A 21292-nucleotide genomic window follows, 5' to 3' on the forward strand; every position below is an offset into this window, starting at 1 on the left:
GGAGAATTTTACAAGTAAAACTTTATTGGAATGATACTCATGTTGCAAAATATTACACTTCGTATTTTTATGTCACCGTTTCCGTGACTTTAGACGCTTCTCTTTGCAGTGTGTGTATGTGTGTGTGTATAGTATGTCTGTGGCGGGGGTTAATATGGTTTATATTGGGGTCTCATTTCCCTAAAAAGTGCGACAGTATGTACCAGCATTGTGCCTGCATGGAGAGGAAGTTGTATCACTGCAAAAACATCGAGGAGACACATAATAATATTGTATTATAACTTCAAACATTTTGTCCATGATGATATATTCAACATTAAACCTGACATGGAGGAAATACAGCGAATGTGAAACCTCAACAAGTGATGTAAACAGTTTATTAATAATAATAATAATAATGGTTTTTAAATTAACCAGTAAGCCAGCTGATGACTACAACTAGGCTTACAGCTTGCAGCTCTTTCCACCATTTATCTGCCACTATGATTTTGGCGTCAGATTCATTGATAAAATCTGGAGTTTTTCAGCTGGTTAATCTGCCTCAGTGAAAAAGAAGGGGAAACATTAATACAGGAGAGACATGTCGGATCCATGTTAGTTGCCTTGTAAGTGACTCATTTCTCTGTGAAGCCCCAGGTTTACTGTGGCAGTTGGTTTGTGGTCATTTAACTTTACTTTTGGGACTATGCCACACACAAGCACAATATCCAGTAGCCTTAAAAGTGACCCAGCATTATTGTCCTAGTCCATTTATTCTTGAAATGCTGTCTCCTGTTTCAGTTGATATCTCTTTCTCTCTGTTAAATAAACTAATAAAAGGAAATTAAATACACCACATCACCCGTGTAATTCTGACAGGCCTTGCAGAGTCCCAAACAGCCTGCGTTACAAACTGTACATTTATGCAGAATTTAAAGGATGTGGGAGATGTAGGACTTTGTTTTTTGGAGCTTGACCCATGCAAGGCACTAATAAGATAACGCAGCCTCTGATGCAAGTTTACTAAACAGTAAAGCTGAATCACCGGAGTGGTCCTTTAAGACCTTCAGCTGACACTGTGCTTCTGTGATGCACATTCTCAAATTGATCTTTTTTTTAAACAAATTACCACACTGTAAATCTGGGGTCACGCACAGAGTGGGAAAAGAGTGTTGATCGAATAAATAAGTAAATATGGCAAGTGGACAATTAGCTATTGTTCCATATTACAAATGATAGACACAAACCATTACACATAACAAATGTGTATCCTGGAGAAAATGCTTGAGATATATATATATATATATATATATATATATATATATATATATATATATATATATATATATATATATATATATATATATATATATATATATATATATATATATATATATTTGCTATCTGAACTGTTTCAGACTCGAGGGAAGTATGTGAATTTATATTATCCAGTTTATAACGATGGGAGAAAAACCAAAGCGCCTGTATAAATCAAATTAGGAAACCATCATTATTGTGGCACATTAAATTACAGCAATAAAGAAGGCATTTTGATGTCTGAAACGAACATCAGTGTCACTTTGTTTTATCTCATAAATTGTGAATGAACAAATCCTACAGTAACGACCCTCTCTGGCCATTGCTGAAATATTCTGTGACCATAGCTCAGGAGCCAAGGAGACACTGAATACCAAAAGTGCTATTTGTTGTATTCTTCAAATCAGCAGGTTGTATACCATGCGCTATGATTATTTTTCTCTCTTCTCGGTATTAGCTCGATTCACCGCCAGAAGCTCTAGCTTTCACTAACTTGTTAAATGGAGTGCCAGTCATCTTTACATCATCACCAACACACAAAAAACAAAACGAAACAAAAACTGTGCATGTTTAAAACACATAAACAGTAACAGAGCTGCTGTCACATATAAGACTGTCACATAGAGTGTGGTCCTACTTTACAAGTGATAAGAAGAAAGGGATGGGTAATAAGATGAGGTGAACATGAATACATATTTCCATTGAAGACCATAAAAGCGCACTATCCAAACTGCCATCAGTGACTGGTCAAAATGCTCTGAAGGCCACCAGCCGGAAGCAGTTCAAGGTAGTTTGCCTCAAGCGGTCTCTTTCAGTTGGAGTAATCAAGGGCCAAAGGCTTGATTCAGTAAGCAGAATCACTGTGGCCATTACGTAAACTCTGAGCCGAGACAGGAAGTGCTTTCATGAAAACAAAGTTGTCGAGTCAGTTAGCAAAATCAAATCTTCTGGAAGGGCAAACTGTGGAAGACGCTAACCAAAAGTCTGAATATTCCCTTTTGTTTCTCTTAATTTGAACCAGAACTTTAAATTCCCAAATCCATATCACAGATTTACCTGCTGATCCTAACACTGTATGTTAATAAAATGTCTATTAAGTGATATGTTCAAACCTGAGATACCATTACGTTACAGTGTTTCTTTAAAACACCCTTAAAAACCGAGTTAATTCCATCCCCTTACTCGTATTTCCTTGTTTGTTAGCGTGACATGATATCATTGGAGCCACTAGTATCTAATAACATTTAGAATGGAGTACCGTAGATATGCACTAATTCTAACAATGATAAGAACGGTAGATGGATAGTTACACAGTAAACGTAACTGACTTTTTTTCCCCTTAAAACATCATCTGTCTCTCGATGAAATTTATTTTGCACACACAATGCATTCATTTTTTTTGTTTTTTTTTGTTGGCCCATCAAGCCTTAAGTTATGTCGTGTGTCTATGATATGAAAGGGTAAAAGTTTAAATTCTGAAGGAAAAATTGAGATAAAACTGCAAAATGTAAAGTCATCCAAGCTGAAAGTACGTGTGCAAGACCTATTAAACCTGCTACTTACATGCCCTTCCTGCTTAAAAAAAAACAAAGAGCATGTTAGCCAGTTGTCGGTTAAAATTTAAGAAACTTTTGTCCAGACTGAGACCTAAACTTGCACAAAACTCATTAGTCTTCATGTAATGACTAAGAGGCTGGACTAGATCAGCACAGACAGGCTGATTTCTCTTTGCTGCGGTGTGAATATGACTAAAAGATGGATTTAAAAAAAGGAAAAGGAAAAGGGAAGATCTCGGGTGAAAATGTGTAGAGGCAACTCCAAATTAGTTGGATTCTCAACACCCATGAAGCACACCTTCATTATAAAGGGATCCATAAATAAGACAGAATAATAAATAAAACACAACAAAAACACAACAGAAAAGGCAACACTGCTGGTTATCAGTCTCCTTGCTCTTTTTTCCTTCTCTATCCGATTTTTCCTCTTTGTAGCTGGTGCTTGTGATTGGACAGGAGACAGTACTTTCTCCTTATGTCTCCCACTTGACCAGCCTACCTTTGACTCTCCCTATTTCCTTCTTTCTTCCTCTCTTGCTCTCTAACTCTAGAACTCAGCAAACTCCTTGGCACATTTCTCAGTGAAGGAGACGCGAATCTCCTCCTCCTCGTAGTCGTCGAAGTTGCTGGTGTCGCCTGGTCCTTTGAACTTGGGGATGAAGGGAGCTTCCACCTAAAGTCACATAAAGGAAACTATTATAAAACAAACTGAAGGGAAGAAAAGTCTCACATGCCACACAGTACACTCACCAAAACATACCTTTTTCTGGTAAATGGCAATCCAGTCAGTTGTTGCAAACCACTTGTGTCCCTTGATATCATTGACCCCATTTTTGAGGTTTCCATAACGTTTTGTGAGATCCACCTTAAAATAACACAAACATATTTTTCTCACGGTCACGTTAAAGAAAAAATAAATGTAACCTAAACGTCTGAATGCCTGCGGTATTTGCTCTCACCTGTAACAGGTTCCTTAGGAGGTCTTTCAGGTCTGAACTGAAGTGAGACGGGAAACGAACCTAAGGGCAGAGCACAAAATGAGGATTGAACCAGTGATAACTTCATGTAGTGATGAGATTCAGGCTCTCGGGTTCGTTATCTTCTGTAGTGAAGCACTGGTAGATTCTTATAATACAATGACATGGCTCTATGTAGTTCTGGGAAAAACTAAGTACATCATATGAATCAGTAGCTTGTAGAAGAACCTTTTCCAGCAATAACTTCCAGTAATTGTCTTGAGAGACTTCCCAGACTTCTCACATTGTTGTGGAGGATTTTTAGCCCACTCTTCTTTACAATGGTTGCTTCGGTTCATTGAAGCTTGCTGGCGTGCATTTGTGCACAGCTCTCGAGTTCCAGCTACAGTAATTCAATCAGGTTTAAGTATGGACTTTGACTAGGCCGTTGAACCTTCTGTTTTAGATTTGCTCGTGTGTGTGAGATGACTTTCTCGTTGGTCAACCAAGCTTCCTTTGTCGGAAAAATGGTGTCACATTTGACTCTACAGGGAGTGCAAAATTATTAGGCAAATGAGTTTTTTGTCCACATCATCCTCTTCATGCATGTTGTCCTACTCCAAGCTGTATAGGCTCGAAAGCCTACTACCAATTAAGCATATTAGGTGATGTGCATCTCTGTAATGAGAAGGGGTGTGGTCTAATGACATCAACACCCTATATCAGGTGTGCATAATTATTAGGCAACGTCCTTTCCTTTGGCAAAATGGGTCAAAAGAAGGACTTGACAGGCTCAGAAAAGTCAAAAATAGTGAGATATCTTGCAGAGGGATGCAGCAGTCTCAAAATTGCAAAGCTTCTGAAGCGTGATCATCGAACAATCAAGTGTTTCATTCAAAATAGTCAACAGGGTCGCAAGAAGCGTGTGGAAAAACCAAGGCGCAAAATAACTGCCCATGAACTGAGAAAAGTCAAGCGTGCAGCTGCCAAGATGCCACTTGCCACCAGTTTGGCCATATTTCAGAGCTGCAACATCACTGGAGTGCCCAAAAGCACAAGGTGTGCAATACTCAGAGACATGGCCAAGGTAAGAAAGGCTGAAAGACGACCACCACTGAACAAGACACACAAGCTGAAACGTCAAGACTGGGCCAACAAATATCTCAAGACTGATTTTTCTAAGGTTTTATGGACTGATGAAATGAGAGTGAGTCTTGATGGGCCAGATGGATGGGCCCGTGGCTGGATTGGTAAAGGGCAGAGAGCTCCAGTCCGACTCAGACGCCAGCAAGGTGGAGGTGGAGTACTGGTTTGGGCTGGTATCATCAAAGATGAGCTTGTGGGGCCTTTTCGGGTTGAGGATGGAGTCAAGCTCAACTCCCAGTCCTACTGCCAGTTCCTGGAAGACACCTTCTTCAAGCAGTGGTACAGGAAGAAGTCTGCATCCTTCAAGAAAAACATGATTTTCATGCAGGACAATGCTCCATCACACGCGTCCAAGTACTTCACAGCGTGGCTGGCAAGAAAGGGTATAAAAGAAGAAAAACTAATGACATGGCCTCCTTGTTCACCTGATCTGAACCCCATTGAGAACCTGTGGTCCATCATCAAATGTGAGATTTACAAGGAGGGAAAACAGTACACCTCTCTGAACAGTGTCTGGGAGGCTGTGGTTGCTGCTGCACGCAATGTTGATGGTGAACAGATCAAAACACTGACAGAATCCATGGATGGCAGGCTTTTGAGTGTCCTTGCAAAGAAAGGAGGCTATATTGGTCGCTGATTTGTTTTTGTTTTGTTTTTGAATGTCAGAAATGTATATTTGTGAATGTGGAGATGTTATATTGGTTTCACTGGTAAAAATAAATAATTGAAATGGGTATATATTTGTTTTTTGTTAAGTTGCCTAAAATAGCTAAAACTAAAAACAAACTAAAAACTACTTCCAAAAACATTCAGCTTTGATATTAATGAGTTTTTTGGGTTCATTGAGAACATGGATGTTGTTCAATAATAAAATTATTCCTCAAAAATACAACTTGCCTAATAATTCTGCACTCCCTGTAGAATAAGCACACAATAACAGAAAAATAAAACACATCACCCCTCCACAGAGTTGATTAATGGTTTGAGGTGTACGTGCTATTATGCTGTGTCTGGTTTTCTCCAAACGTGTAGCTGTGCATGTATGGCCAAACTTGTCCGCTTTGTTCTTATGTGTCTAAAAGTCTGTACTCACAACAACATTTCACGCACAGATTTATCAATGTTTTCGTAGGTTTGTATTTTACATAATTAGAAGTCCTTCAGACTGTGTGCATGAACAAATGAGGGCATGACATAGGTCTTTAAAATGAGTATTACTACTTCTACTATACCACTGCTACTTATTATTATTTTTATTTTTTTTTCAGTCATCATTTACAGTTGACCGTAAGGCCCCATATACTCAGAATTACAATTAAATAAATAAATAAAAACCCCTCAAAATAAAACATGTGTAAACATAACTTCAATCATTGTCTGATGTCATAACTTATCTTCTAATATTCTCTTTTTTGACACTATAACACAGATGATGGAGAATTTTGAGGCGTATTTTTGTTTTCTTTGTTTTTATTGCCATGCGTTTCTTATCTGGGTTTGACAGATCATGTGGTCCATGTCCTCCACCTAATTTCTTCTTTTTCCTGTAGTTTGTCTTTTTCATATCAACTGATCCACAGTGACTAGCTCAGGGGAGATAAAGGTGGACAGCTTTCATGTTGCGAGAGAAAAACCTAAATGTTCCTTGTCCACACATAAATGCAGATATATAGATTTAAAAAATTTTCACCCTCAAAGGTATTTTTCAAAAGCTGTTTTCAGTGGTTCAAACTACCACACAGTTAAGTTAAGTTAAGTTAAGTTTACTAAAATACTCATATACAAGCGAACATAACTTTGGATCTGCATGATGTCAAAAGATAGCAGATAGTCTCAGTATGGTTACCTCAGGTACAGTGAACATGATGCTATTCAAATTCTTTGTGTGAGGTGGACAGCCAGTCAGAGGAAAGATGAATTAAAGAGAGGGTGGCTTCAAAGGAGGCAGAGCCAAAATAGCTTAGTTCAGACAGTGGATGAACTGAGGTGCTGTATCAATGGTTGTTATAAAATACATAAGGATTATTTTGGAATCTGAATCATGCAACACAACTCTATTAAAGTCCAAATATAAAATTATGGAACTGGAAACGATCACAATACTCCCCTTATAAATATACAAGAAATAAATAAAGGAAATATGCTCCTCTTACATCCTCCCTGATCAGATTTATTATGCTGGATCAAGGCTCTAACTGCCAGGTTCTCTAATATGATGGCGTAAAAAATTGCTGCTTTTTACACATCTGGAAACAACAATGTGGGTGGAACAAATACAATGCAAACCACAGAGTATTTTCAGAGACCAACAAAGGAAAAACATGGCTGAACAGATCAAAACAGATGCTTCTACTTGGTCCGTGTTTCTATGGTAAAAACACATTTTTTGAAACTACACCATACCCACTCTACCACAAAAAAAAAGAAAAAAGAAAAAAACATTGCCCAAAACTCTTTCAGGATTAACCTAAAACTGAAATTTAAATACAAAGTAAACTAAAATACATTTTTACAACAAAAAAACAACCTAATATCACATCATGAGTCATGTTCTCTTGTGTAAAGCATTAAATATTAGCACAAAATGCTAATCAGACAGTCAAACTCACCTTCCCTGAAACAATCTTTTCATAGATCTGAATGGGCTGATCAGCAAAGAAAGGCGGGTACCCTGCTGCCATCTCGTAGACGAGTACACCCAATGCCCACCAGTCTACTGCTTTGTTATACCCCTGGTGGATGTAGCGGGGGGCATGACAAGGATGGAGTAACGGAAGAAGAAAGAAAAAACATTAAGTTAATTTAAGATAAAATATAAAATGATGCAGTAAATGTATATTTCATCATATGTCTGTAATGAATTGTGTACACGGGTAATATCAACAAATGCACCAATTCCCCAGACAAAAAAAAAAAACCCACAGAAAATAAATGATGAACTATCTCGATAGTCTGTTATTTACAGTAAAATTACAAATCAATAAAGTGGCTTGTTTTATTCCACATAATTAATTGTCAACTCAGTATCTCCAGATTATAAAGTGTTATATAAAGCTGCACACAGTAAGGATGCATTCACAGCCTGTTAGCCTTAGTTACTGTCAGTTACTGGACAGCTTGTGTCTACACGTGTCTGTATCATAGTTAGTACACATGGTTGGAGTACTTGGACCAAACCTTTAAAAGGTCCACTCACACTACACTCGAGGTCCCAAATGAATTCCTATATACATGGTCTCAGAGACTCAATTTTATTCAATCCTTATTCCAATCTAACTACATATTAGCTTTCCAAGATATCTTACACTCAATATGTTTTCCTAATGCAAAGTGCAGATATGTACTGCTACAATGTTCGACGTTCACATTAAGCATAGCCAAACTTTTAAAATAATAAGGCTTCAGACAGCTTTCAACACCCAGTTTCTGGCACTCTGTTTAAGCTTGTGGATCTGCATGATGACAAAGACACCAAGAGTGGTCATCTCAGATACTCAGCTTTTGCCTGAGCACATAAGCCCCACCCACCTGCTATTCAAATCATTCATTTGTGAGTTGACTTAAAGCGAGGGTGGCCTCAAAGGGAGAGGAGTGAAAACTTGTTTCAGTCACAGTGGAGGAACTGAGGGGCTGCACCAAGTCCCAGAATAAGACAAATGATTACCTCGAACTGTGAATCATGCAAAACTACAATAATAAAATCCCCAAAAAATAAAAATACAGAGCATGAAATAAAGAGAATAGCTCCATTTTAATAATGATATGTCAGTTTTCGATAATGATATGTTCACTTCTTGTTGTGAGGAGTATCTTGGGATGCCTTTGAGACAAAAAGCTTGTCTGTTAAGACTAAATTTGGTGACTTGTGGTACATTTTATTATATACACTGGATTTAATAATTGCTTTAATGACTTTTCCTGTCTGATTGTAAACATTTATTTGTAAGTCATTCAGTCATTTAGCGGAAACCTCACTTACATTATAGTTTGGATTTATTGGAATTAAAAGTTTAGCCACATTATTTAGTATTGTTTATAATATTGGGCACTACCATTCAACACCATTTGGATGAACTACTTTATATAATTATTTGTGTAACATTTAAAAGTTGCTTATTTAAAGCCTCCACCCATCTCTGACAGCAATTTTTGATCCTACCTTCAACTGTTGGGAAAAAAAATGAGGAATGTGAATGTGGCAGTCTTCCAGTGACCTGAGCTACAGAGAGCACAGTGAAAATACTCTCCCATCATTTTGGTGTTTAAGAAAGAGAAACTTGAACCTGCTTGTCACTCACAGAGTCTATAGATCACAACCCACCAGGGTTACAAAGCCCATAAATGTCTATATATATACAAACTGCAGCACTTCAAATGTTCTTTTAATACTTATTGCACAATTTTAAAGTTGCTGGCACGTAAGCTTCCCAAAGCCTGGCACCTAATGAGGATGCTGCCAGTCTGTGCAAACAACAATATTCTTAATGAGTTTTGTCATCAGTGTTTTGCTAACATATGTCAAACACTGAAGAGACCTGTGTGTTCTCTACTCAGGTGTACACAACTTCTCATCTGTGTGCACACACATTCATAGAGCATCTGGGGTGGGACTGATACAGACAGATGGGCATGTTTTTGTGTCACAATGCTCCCAGTATCTTAAAGCGTATATGCACATGTAGAGTGAACCGCAATTTGCTTGTCAAAAGTACTGCTAAAACATGTCCTGCTAGGATTATTTATATGACTGTATATTACTGCAGATTATTCGTGTGATCAGCTTTAAATTCACAGGGGTTTAACGTTGGTATTATAGTTTGCAAGTAAGCAAAGTAAGCTATTGGACCTTCACATATTATCACATGATTTTTAGGACTTGTCCTGAAAGAAAAACCAACAGTTATGCATTTGTCTTCCAGTTGGACTCCAAGCAAACTGTAAAAATGTATAATAGAAACAATCTTTCCTATGAGGTACCTACAGCTATCCACAAGTGAATATAATCCTAGCCTTAAAAAACGAAGAAGCCTCTACCCCAAGCTTAAAGTTAGTTCAGCTGGCTGCCAAGCGCACCTTGCTGAGAATGATCTCTGGAGCCAGATATTCTGGGGTGCCACACAGTGTCCAGGTCCGGCCCTTCACACGTTTGGCAAAGCCAAAATCTGTAACCTAAGAGGGGACAAAGAACAATGACAACGACAGTGAGTAAAAAAAAAAGAATAAAAAAAAAAAAGAAAAAAAAAATTCAAATAGGCTAAGTAACACCACATGAAAGGCAGCAAGAAAGAGAGGCACTAAAAACAGCCGCATCAAGGGAAATTGTCACCAGCTGTTATGCAACAGTTCGCCACTAGAGGGTGGTACACCAGCACACAGAGACGATTCCAGAGTGAAGAACACCTTTGTAAGGTTAACGAATCTCACACTGAAAATAAATGTCCTCATATCTGTTGAGCTGTACGTGGCATAAAATATTCTAATTTTGAGCTCTAGAAAACTCTTACTGTGATGATAGTTTTAAAATATTTAAGTAAAAAGATGTTAGATAAATGGAATAAAACAGATGGATTAATGTGTGCTAAAAAAATTACTGTCAGTTGCAGACATAATAAATATGGAACACAAATTCATCAGCACGGTCTGTGAAGGATAAATAATTAACAGTAAGTTTGTTACCTGTATGTAGCCCTGTTGGTCTATGAGCAGGTTTTCAGGTTTCAGGTCTCTGTAGATCAGGTCCAAAGCATGGAGATACTCAAAGGTCAGAACGATTTGAGCAGCGTAAAACCGAGCGTGAGGCTCACTGCACATAAACACAACGAGACAAAAGGGGATCTGTTTGGTGATCGAATAGCAGAGATGACTTGAGTCTAGCATAGAGATGAGAAGAGCTGAAAATACTGCCGTAGGTTAGGAGACATGATGGAAGAAAGAATACTGAATGGGAATTAATACATGGAAAAGATGTAGGCAAGCAATACTCTACATTATACTATAATCTGAAATAGCATGACATTTGTTTGCTGCTTTGGGATAAGCCAGATCATCTTGCAACTTTGGATTAAGCTGTTAATTAAGTTATAATGTCATGTAACTCTAGACATGGATAGTATAATAATTCTTCTGGGGAAAAAAGGTTTTTAAATCTTATATTGCGACACAGTATCCAAACTTTTCTAGAGTTGTTGTGCTTTGTGCCTATGTAGAATACAAGATAACAGAAATGCTTTCAAAGTCCACTGTTTACTCTTGTAGCAATCCACAAAATGCTTCTGGATATAAACTTTATTCAAACACTGACCTAAATCTGCCAATTCTCCGTAGATGGGAAAACATCTCGCCACCTGGCACATACTCCATCACCATGTAGAGGTTAGTGTTGTCCTGCAGAAAGGAGGACGAAGGTTAGTGGCACTCACACAAACACACAAAAGCATGCCCATGTATGGATGCACTTCAGGTACACACATATACAGGAGTTAAAACTCAATTACGTGAGCTAAAAAAGAGAAGAGCAATTTCACCAGTTACCAAATTGTTTAATCTAGCTGGTATTTTGCTAGTTAGCATTAACTGACTATTATTTATAGTATTGCCATATAAATAATAAAGTACTTTAACCCAGGAACATTACTGAAGGCCTGGTTTGTATATTGTGTGTTGTTTATATCACAGTTTTGCAAGATATAAGTAGTGTAACCGACTAACACAAATCACACTGCGTATGTTTTGTTCTTGTTGACTCTTCCTCCTGTGTGTAGGACAACACACGTGGACTGGAATATTCTGTTAATAGGTTTATTTAAGGTGTCTAGGATAGTCAATCCCTGGCTTTCCAGGTGCATCTAAACAGCTTAACCTGAATAAGGCATTAATTGGAGTATAGCCATCAGCAGGATTAGTCTGTGCACGTCCATGTCACACGCTCATGTGACATCTAAAGCCAACTTCACCATGTACTTACATACAACTCAACAGGACTGACAGTGGTGATGGAAGGGGTAGTAGACTGAAAGATTAATGCACTATAAATTATTTAATTTTAATCATTAAAACAATCAGAGTTGGTGCTCAATTTTCAAAAATATTACAAATAGGCTTCTCATCTGCTGGCCAAAGATACTTGTAAACACTTCCAAGAGGTCTTTAAAAACATGCAGACTTAATGTGACCACTTAGTTCATAGTTTGAATAAATAAAGCAAATTATTTTTTGAATTAACTAATTTGTGTGTGAGTAACCAAACCATCATCGGATCTGTAACAAATTTTAGCCATTTTCTGCTTATTATTGTTTCAGAATCATTTTAAGTACAGGTATGCATAACACATGTTAAATAAAGCACTGACCATTGCCAGCAGTGACCAAAGTAACAACTAGCAGTTGAAAATAGTATTTAGTGGCAAGTTAGTAACTTCAGGAGTTGGTTGAGACCAGCACAAAGATGGATATATATTAATCAGGCAGCTAAGAAACAGCTTCGAATGGATCATAACATTTGTCTGTGGCTTTTTAATGAATTAATATGCGAAACTTTGCTAAAGAGTTCTTTTATTGTTATTTTAATTGTGTGAGAAATTAAGCAGTCACTCGCTGTCATCAAACAACCACAGGCATGTGTGCTCTCACACACCTAAAATAATCCATACCTTGAATGAGTACTCTAACCGCACCAGAAAAGGGAAGCTGACAGCCTGAAGAATCCTCTTCTCATTTAGAGTGTGCTCTATCTGCTTGAGCTTGACCACCTGAAAGGCAGAGAGAGACAGAAAGAAGAAGGAGAGAGAGAGTGAGAGAGAGACATTTTACCCAGTAAGACAAGAGTGTGAAATTTAAGGCAAATATGAAACTAGCAATTTTCATTTAAATACATATCTGTTAAGACATCTCTCACAGGTTGAAGTAATATGCTGCCTATGGCCCAATCATCACAATATTTGAGTGTTTTTGCAATTGGAGGATTATAACATGGGTGTCTGTGGCACCATTACTGGAAAAAATGCTGTATTAAGTTACTGATAATGAAAACCGAACATTTCCTACTGCTGCATCTTCCCATTAAAACCATTTAACTTTTGAAAAATGAGCTTGCTTTTATTATGAAGTATCAGCTGGAAATGCATTGTGTTTGTTACTGTTATCATTCATTAAAAATGGATCAACAAAACAATATAACTGACATATTTCTTTGACAGCAGATCAGTTTGAGATACTGCAGAAAGTAATGGAACAAGAAGCAACAGCCAGAGTGAGCTGTAAGATGAAGCGCTGCAGGCAAAAGACTGCACACCTCCAACAAACTTCTTTCACTGTACCCTTCTGCTGACATTCAAAATCATATCTCAGCTGCTCACCAAATGATAAAAAGACTCTTACTTATTACATTACTTCTTTATGAAAAGACAGTAGTATTACTGTCTCCAAAATTGTGTAACTTTAACAAACAGACACTCCAGGTACAGCAAGACATCTGTGGCATTTACGAAAACAACCTGAAGTCCGTATTCTCAAGATTTTCCTCCATAATTAAGACTATAGGCCAGTGTGCTATTGTGCCATGTCTTTGAACTTTAAAATAACTATGAAACGTGTTGGGGTTTCATGGGAAATCAGCTTAGAGTTAGAAGTAGTTTAGATGAAAGGAGGTTGCAAGGCGGATAGTGCAAAATTTAACAGGAAACAAGAGTTTGTGGCAGATTTTTGGCTGGGAAGACTTATGAACATATTCTACATCACCAGTTACAACAAGGCTGCATCGGTAGGGTGGCAGCACCTGGTTAAAATAGTATTCTCTTTTAAACCTCACTTGGTATGCCACTTGGGCCTCTCTGGCGAGACCAATCACAGATACTCCACTTCCACCACTTCCATCTGTAACAGACCAATCACTTCAAGGACACAGGCTCGCCCGACCCCCTTTATAATAGGTCCTGGCCCCACACCAGGCATTCTTGCCTTCTTCCCTGTGAAGATCATTAGAGCTTAACCAGTGATCCTGGACCAAGGTTATCCACTTAACAGTTTACAGATCCAGTTGTGAAAGGTATTCCCTGAACGTTTCTGGTTTCAGGATTACTAACATAAATATTTTATTTAATTATATTTTAATTATGTCAGTATATTTTTCTAGTAAGCAGTCGTCGTGTTGTTGCAATTCTGCACCTTATCAAGTCAGCACATCAAGTGAGCTTGTGCTTGTATAGCTATTTGCTAGCTGTCCAAGCTGAAAATTGGTGCCTATGGGTGCCACTGCATTCTCTGGTAGTGGTAAATGGTAGTGGTAGCAAGGTTAGGGACGTTGCTTTTGCTGGTTGAATATCTGAGGGAACCCCCCCCAACCCCTCTGAATCACTTATGTGGGTGTCAAACATGCAAAGGCGTCACATGGGCAGACAGAATCCTGGAGTCGCATTTGCAAGTGCCCAGGGCCGCAAAAGCCGATCCCTGTCTTTCTGACACTGCAGCAAAGCTGAGCAACATACCCAGCTCAGGTTGCACTTGCTGGGGGGATATGATCAAAGACCCCAAGGCTGAACTTACTCCTTTTTTAATCAGCTCCTCAACTCCAAGGAGGAAGAAGATGAGGATGAGTTAAAAAGTATCTTCTGATGATAATGATGACGATGAGGAGGATGTCATTTTCCCTCCTATCCAGGCATTGTGGCCATTTTCCATCTTCCCCATAAGGTCACGCTTATATATATATATGATATGCAAGCATGTAATAGCCAGTGTCCCAGGAGGTGTCCTCTCTGCAGATGGATATGAGATGTCATCTGAGTCCCAGTCACAATTTCTCTAAATATCTGGTAGCTATGTCTCACTGGAGTGACCCAAAATTGTTCATAACCAGTGTCCTCTTATGTATGGTGGTTATGAGGAAACAGATGCTTGATTGAAAGGTTAGAAGGCTGTTTTTGAGGGGAGGGCTGTCAGAGGTACCTGGCCCCAGAGACTCATATAAATTAGCAAGAGCTGATGGCAATTTTCTAAACTGAGGCACAAAGGCAAGTTTAGGCCTTCAGGGATTTTTTGGTATCTTGCCATAGTTCCTGTTTGCAGTCCCTTCCCTTGCCTTTGTGCCGAGGTTTAGGGAATCTAGCTTAGCTTTTCATTAGGGCTGTGACACTACATGGTGGAGGCTATAGTGATGGCATGATTACCAGTGCAACCAGCATTCACCAGCATCCACATTCTACCAGAGAAATGGCTTCCTTGTGGGGCCTTGTTAAGGGTGTTTCTGTGGATTACATCTTTGTTATTGCTAGTTGGGCTTCCACACATTTTTTAATTTGTACTGTTCTGATGTAACTGCGTCCTCACTTGCATGCTCAGGCCTTAATGAGGCCTGCTAGCTGAACGTTGGGGTTGGTGTGAGGTGTCGGCCTTCGAGGTGCTATTGGCAGGAGAGCATGCAATTTGGGAGTGAGCTACATTTCCAATAGTGCGATACCAAGTAAAGCTTAAAAGGCAATGTTTGTTTACCAGGGTAACCCCAGTTCTCTGAAAACTGAGGGAGTTATTTCATCGCATTGCCCTATTTGCATGTGCAAAAATGGCTTGTGTGGGGCCAGAGGCTATTTTTAAAATGGTTTGGGGACCCTATGTCCTTGAAGTGATTTGGTCTGTCTTAGATAGATGCGATGGTAGTTTAGCTTCTGTGAAAGTATTGGGTTTACCCTGGGAGATGACCCTGTGGACCAAAAACTCCATCTAAATTGTTTACTAAAGTTAATTTTCAGTACAACAATATGGTGCTATGTATGCAGAGGCAATAAATAAATAAAAGTATAATGCCCACCTCCCTGAAACAAGTGCAACATAGACTTTTTTGTGAAAACAGCCATAGCAAAACAACACCATCGTGTTCATGTACATTCATTCTCTCACTCTCTCAGGCATGTGTTCTGTCAGTAGTACTTGCAGAAGACTGTAAATTCATGGATTACCTTCATGTCCCTACTGATGTAAAAATTATTTTGCCAGTACTTTAGTACAGCATGACAGATAGATAGATATAGATATTCATTCTGATTTTGATCTTGCTAAAATCCCAATCTCAGTGTTTTATCAATAAGATGATAATTAAATGGTAAATGGTCTGTATTTGTATAGCACTTTACTTGGTCCTAAGGACCCCAAAGCGCTTTACACTATACACAATCATCCACCCATTCACACACACATTCACACACTTTAAGCCATAATATAATTATATTGTGGAGTAATTATCATCTTATTCACAGATTAAGTCAAAGATTTATTTTAACTGAATATTAAAATTACTCTGGTGTTATCCACGTAAAGACAACCTCTGCTCTGTGACTGTAACTAATCCCTGCTTTCAGCACAAGTGGGTTCAGATAATAATTTCACCTGTATTTGAAGGGCCTTTAACAAAATGCATAAAAGAATAAAATCTTCCGAGTGCAGTATTCACATCAATTACATTTCTGTTTTCTGTGGGAAGACTAACTAAAAAATGGATGGGAGCGCATTTAAACACCCCAATCCCTCTGTGATTCTGGTGACCCCTGACCCAGACTGACCTTCTGCTTGTTGAGGATCTTCATCGCATAATGTTGTCCCGTTTCTCTGTGCTTCACCAGCATAACACGACCAAATGAGCCCGTGCCCAGGGTTTTCAACCTCTCAAACTGCTCCAGGCAAGCAGTGTTCTGAACAGACAAAACAAAAACGGTTAGCTGATTTTTGTGAAAATGGGATATTTAGGGTCATGTTGCTGGTAGCGAGTTTTTATTTTCAGCTACTCGTGTGCTCACATTTATCACTAATTCTTGTATTTTCATGGTATATATTCTTTGCACATGTCATAAACAAATATGCAATAGATAATATATATAAATTAATATATTTGGTATGTATGGTTTATAATTTCTTAATAGAAAGTAATACACATGTGCATACAGGATACAGTGTAAATTTGAAGAACAATAAAGAAAAAACTTTTACTCATGTTTGTGGTACCTGAACTGTTTCTCAGGCTCAGATGGTCCCAGAAACTTATTTATCATAAATAATTGATGTTTTCCTACATAGAATCAAATCATGCTTAACACTCATATATTTTTAGATACTGTCATAGACGGTTTTGCATACATATGTGATAAATATTGGTTTAGGCTTAGATATTCAGCTTTATCTCAAAAGTCAAAACAAAAATATTGCCTTCACTGCAATTTTTATACCCAGTGCCATAGTTTGAGCTGCTCAAGTGTAATTGGATCATTGCTACATAACCCGTTTCACTGACAGCTGTGGGTTGTTTCTTCATTACTTCTTCCGAAGTAGAATAAAAAATAAAAACGTTTTGAAGATGATTTCAAGTGTGGTACATGCATTTGGGAGCTGTGAACCCACAACATGTGTTTGAAAGAGCTCTCATTTCAAGTGAAACAAGCTATCCTTGAGATCCATTTAAAAAAAATGCAGTACTGGTGAGCTTTGCTCAGTATTACAGTATTGCAATGGGCCCTTTTATCATTGTGTTAATTTGTTCATTTGACAATCTGAAAATAATAAATAAAACTGAATAAAAATTCAGTATATTTTTTAACCCCAAATTCATCATTTAGCTTCAATAAGCTTAAATAAATACAAAAAAAAAATAAGCCAGTGTCCCAAAACATACGGAGAAAATTATATACAGTATAAATTAAAACAATGTTGATACAGATTTATGTATATTTAATGGTTTAATTAATGTCTATGAAGAATATTAGGTGATCTAAAACAAGTGAATTAAAAAAAACAACAACACACACACACACACACACACACACACACACACACACACACACACACACACACACACACACACACACACAGCTTTAGGGTTGATACAGTTGACATTGCCCTGGGGATATTTTCTAACTTTCTTACTCATACTGCATACAATATGAAATATGTATACTGAATATAAATTTGCAGCATTAAATATTACAAAACATATGGAGTTGTTTTATGTCACAGTTTACTTGAAACAGTAACTTGCATTTTAAAAACAGTCAGACAGTAGCATCATCACTAACCAATAGCCAATAAATAATAAAACTGATGCTATTTACAAACAAATGTATTTATACCGCCATCTGTATATATTAAAATTATAATTTTCAGTGATTTGCATAAAGTGATAGCTGGTAATACTGAACAAATAAACAATAAAGACATGAAACAAGTGAAATTTCAGTAGCTATGATTGGCATTTTCAAAAACAGCAGCCCACACAGAAGTAATGTATATATTTCTTTGGCCATACAGAATTGGGAGTGAAAATTCTGTTTTTCTAACATGCAAACAAAGTTAGGATTAAAGTACAAACAATAAATCCTGTGTATCATACTTCTGAAGCTTAGTGGGCAGACTTAGTACACACACTAACCTGTGCAGGATTCTCCCACTTTTTGAGGAAGTCCTCTTTGGCTTTAGCAAGGAATTCCTTGACTGTGGAAAAAATACACACCAGTGTTTACATAAGAAAGGCTTTAGTGGGGCATCTGTGTGTATACAGAAAGTGAAAAAACATCAAAATAAAGAAACAGAACACCTACTTTATTGTCTGAAGTCAACAGCACAGAGTCTGACTAAAAATTGTTAATTAAATCAAATTTTATTCATATCCATCGTAAAACCACCTGCTCATAACTATTACTCACAAAGACCCAGTGGCTACATGGATGATTTGTCAGTGTGTAGAAAGTTTTGAGACGTAAACTGATCGTCTTATCTGTCTGTAAGGTAATTCAGGCTGTTGGGATTTTTCTAAATGTACAGCAATTAGTCCAGATGGCTGATAGTCTGAAAACTACATGCAGAATATTCTCAAGTGCAAAAAAAATACCTGAACTTGAAATCTCATGAACAAGTATACTCATTTAAAAGCTTAAATCCCAGGACACATTTCAAAACACTTGTTGACCTACCGGTATTAACTATCAACACTTTCCCTTCTCACCTTCACTAAAAGTGTCAGCTGCTCAGTGACCGGTATGCATTTATACCAAGTAGCTATGTCATATACTTAGATGTCTTGATTTAAATGTCAAGCATTTAAGCCTTTTGGAATAACTGTTTCTTTGATTTTCTTAAAAAGAAATCCATCACAGTATTCAGATTTACTCCAGTTTGTGACACATACATAACTAAATAAACCTTTACATATCATTTCCTAGTAAATTGCTATTTCAAAAATGATGAATTTAAAAACAAACACAAAAGTATAACCCCAGACATGAGCACACTCATCCTTCTATATTTGGACTTAAAGTACAGCAGACAATCAGACTAACTCAGTGTCAATCTGCAAACCTTAAGGGGGTTCACCAAACAAAATAGCCCCCACACTTTCAGCAGCATCTCTTTCCAGAGACAACAGGCACTGTGCGTTTGGGAAATATCTGACACATAGCTTGTTGTGATCTCGCCAAGATTTGAGTACAAGAGGATGTGAAGTTGCCAAGATTCTTGCAGCTTACAATAGCTGTTGGTTGTTTTGCACCTCGTGAAGTGATTTGGCTATGGAAACGGCACTACCACCTGCTTTATTATAAAGCAGCATCAACTGAATCCAAAGAAAAAGCTCTGTTCAAAGCGGAATACTACTACCGAGCACCTATTCATCTGTCTCTATATTATGAGGTTAGTTAATTGAAATGTAGCTGCCTAATTTGGGTTCTTGAAAGCTATCCTGACACAGGCTTATTTAAGGACTGAGCAGGATGAGTGGATCTTTTTAAATCAGACAGCAGAAATAGGCCGCTGCATGGAATGTTAACTGAAGCTAACATAGCCGCTGTGTCACACCGTCTCTGGTGATTTCGTGAGTCTGGAACAGAGCAATGTGTTATGTGTAGCGTACAGGCGACGGTACCCACCGCTTTCCATCTCGCTGCCCTTCCTGGCCGTGGGCGCGTTGCCCATGATGACAACCTGTCAACGGGCGATCCGTGGCTTTTTGGCCGCCCTGCAGCCTTCTCAAGCCGATCTAATCTCGATTAGGTCTGTTCGGTATTTTCTAAATCCAAAAGCACCAAGCGTTAACTCCGAGGTCTTGGTCTTTAATAGCCTGGCAGCTGCTGATGCGGTGCCAGGGCGAGACGAGATGGTAAAGCGGGCTCACTCACTCCTCAGTCATCAGCAACCGGCAATTGATATATAGTTCAAATCCACGGGGAGGATACCTTTGAGGTATCTCGGTCGTTGGGGCTTCACTGGACCGTAAGGCCGAGCTCGGCGCAGATGGCCTGAACACGGAGGATCCAGTCTTCGCCTGTCCCTCCTTGCAGCCCCCGCCGAACGAGCCCCCCCGGCTCCCCACCTCTCCCCAGCCTAAAGAAAAACGACACCAGAGGCGGGGACGCGATATTCTCAGCCCAAGAGCCGCCACTTTTTGTTACCAAACCCAGCTTTTAAAAATTAAACCTCGGCGGGGTCCGACGACGACGGGAATTCACCCAAATCAACATTGGCCCCCCGTAGCCTCGGAGACGAGCGAGATGACGGAACTACAGTCGACTGAACGTCCCGCCTACTAGCCAGAACCGGTTTTTGATTGACAGCTGCAACCAGCCCGCGGATTGGCAACCTATGTATGCCGGTATCCCACGGAAGGCACTGATTGGCTCTTCGCAATCCATCAAGAGCAGCACCATCCTACCGCCCTACACAAAGCGAGTGAGGGGAACGTCACCGATTATTTTCCTCCCGACGACATACCCGCCCACTTTTCCTGGTTTCCGTCCTCCATTGGCTAGATGAGGGCGAACCGTGGGAATCTCGGCGAATGTGAAGATGTCCATTGGCTCTGAGTAACGATTGGCAGGTAGAAAAAAAAACCCTCTTCAGCCCCCCACTCCCACCGCCACCAAGCGACTGATACACGTTTGGCCAAGTGACGTCAACCGCGAGCTATTTTTAGAAATGTTGGTCAGAATTTAACGCACGCGCGGCGCGGTCGGGCTGGCAGGACTTCTAAACATTTCGCAGACCGTCGTGCGTTAAATGATGTGTATTTAGTGAGAAATAATATTAGGAAACAAGACGGTCTTTCTAAACACTCAGAGAGATACCGTCTCTCTGAATATTTTACAGTCACCGAAACCCTCCAACAGCCTCCTTCAACACAGCACATCCACCCCAGCACCTAGAACACCTGCAGGCTTAGCTTAGCATATGACCGAGAGTCCTTTTATGAACGGGACCTTCAAAAGGCTCGGTTTCACATGGATTTGCATCTGAATATCTAATTTCAATAACAAATTTCACCTTATGCTGGTAATTTAAAAAAAAAAAACAAAAAAACTTATGGTATGAAAA

At 38.8% G+C, this 21292-nt stretch overlaps 1 protein-coding gene across 1 annotated transcript; it reads right to left on the bottom strand.

Moving 5' to 3' along the window:
• Window positions 1–3: 3 nt before the first annotated feature.
• On the bottom strand, window positions 4–20528 carry prkacab (protein kinase, cAMP-dependent, catalytic, alpha, genome duplicate b). Its single transcript, XM_085410424.1, has 11 exons — window positions 19852–20528; window positions 18360–18421; window positions 16504–16632; window positions 12604–12702; window positions 11256–11338; window positions 10631–10757; window positions 10028–10123; window positions 7564–7686; window positions 3812–3871; window positions 3613–3717; window positions 4–3525 (listed from the first exon to the last, which is right to left on the bottom strand). The coding sequence occupies exons 1-11, from the start codon at window positions 19895–19897 to the stop codon at window positions 3400–3402; spliced, it is 1056 nt and encodes a 351-aa protein (XP_085266550.1). The 5' UTR covers window positions 19898–20528; the 3' UTR covers window positions 4–3399.
• Window positions 20529–21292: the final 764 nt, after the last annotated feature.

This window comes from Rhamphochromis longiceps, linkage group LG6 (assembly GCF_057381845.1).
Source record: "Rhamphochromis longiceps isolate RC_006_pf linkage group LG6, R_longiceps_female_GT1.1, whole genome shotgun sequence".
Taxonomy (NCBI): Eukaryota; Metazoa; Chordata; class Actinopteri; order Cichliformes; family Cichlidae; genus Rhamphochromis; species Rhamphochromis longiceps.

Coding starts and splice junctions, on each gene's coding strand:
- prkacab (XM_085410424.1), bottom strand. CDS start 19,897: ATGGGCAACGCGCCCACGGCCAGGAAGGGCAGCGAGATGGAAAGCG. Junction 7,687..10,027: donor CAGAGATCATTCTCAGCAAG/GTGCGCTTGGCA, acceptor TACATCCACCAG/GGGTATAACAAAGCAGTAGA. Junction 3,526..3,612: donor TTGCCATTTACCAGAAAAAG/GTATGTTTTGGT, acceptor ATGTGACTTTAG/GTGGAAGCTCCCTTCATCCC.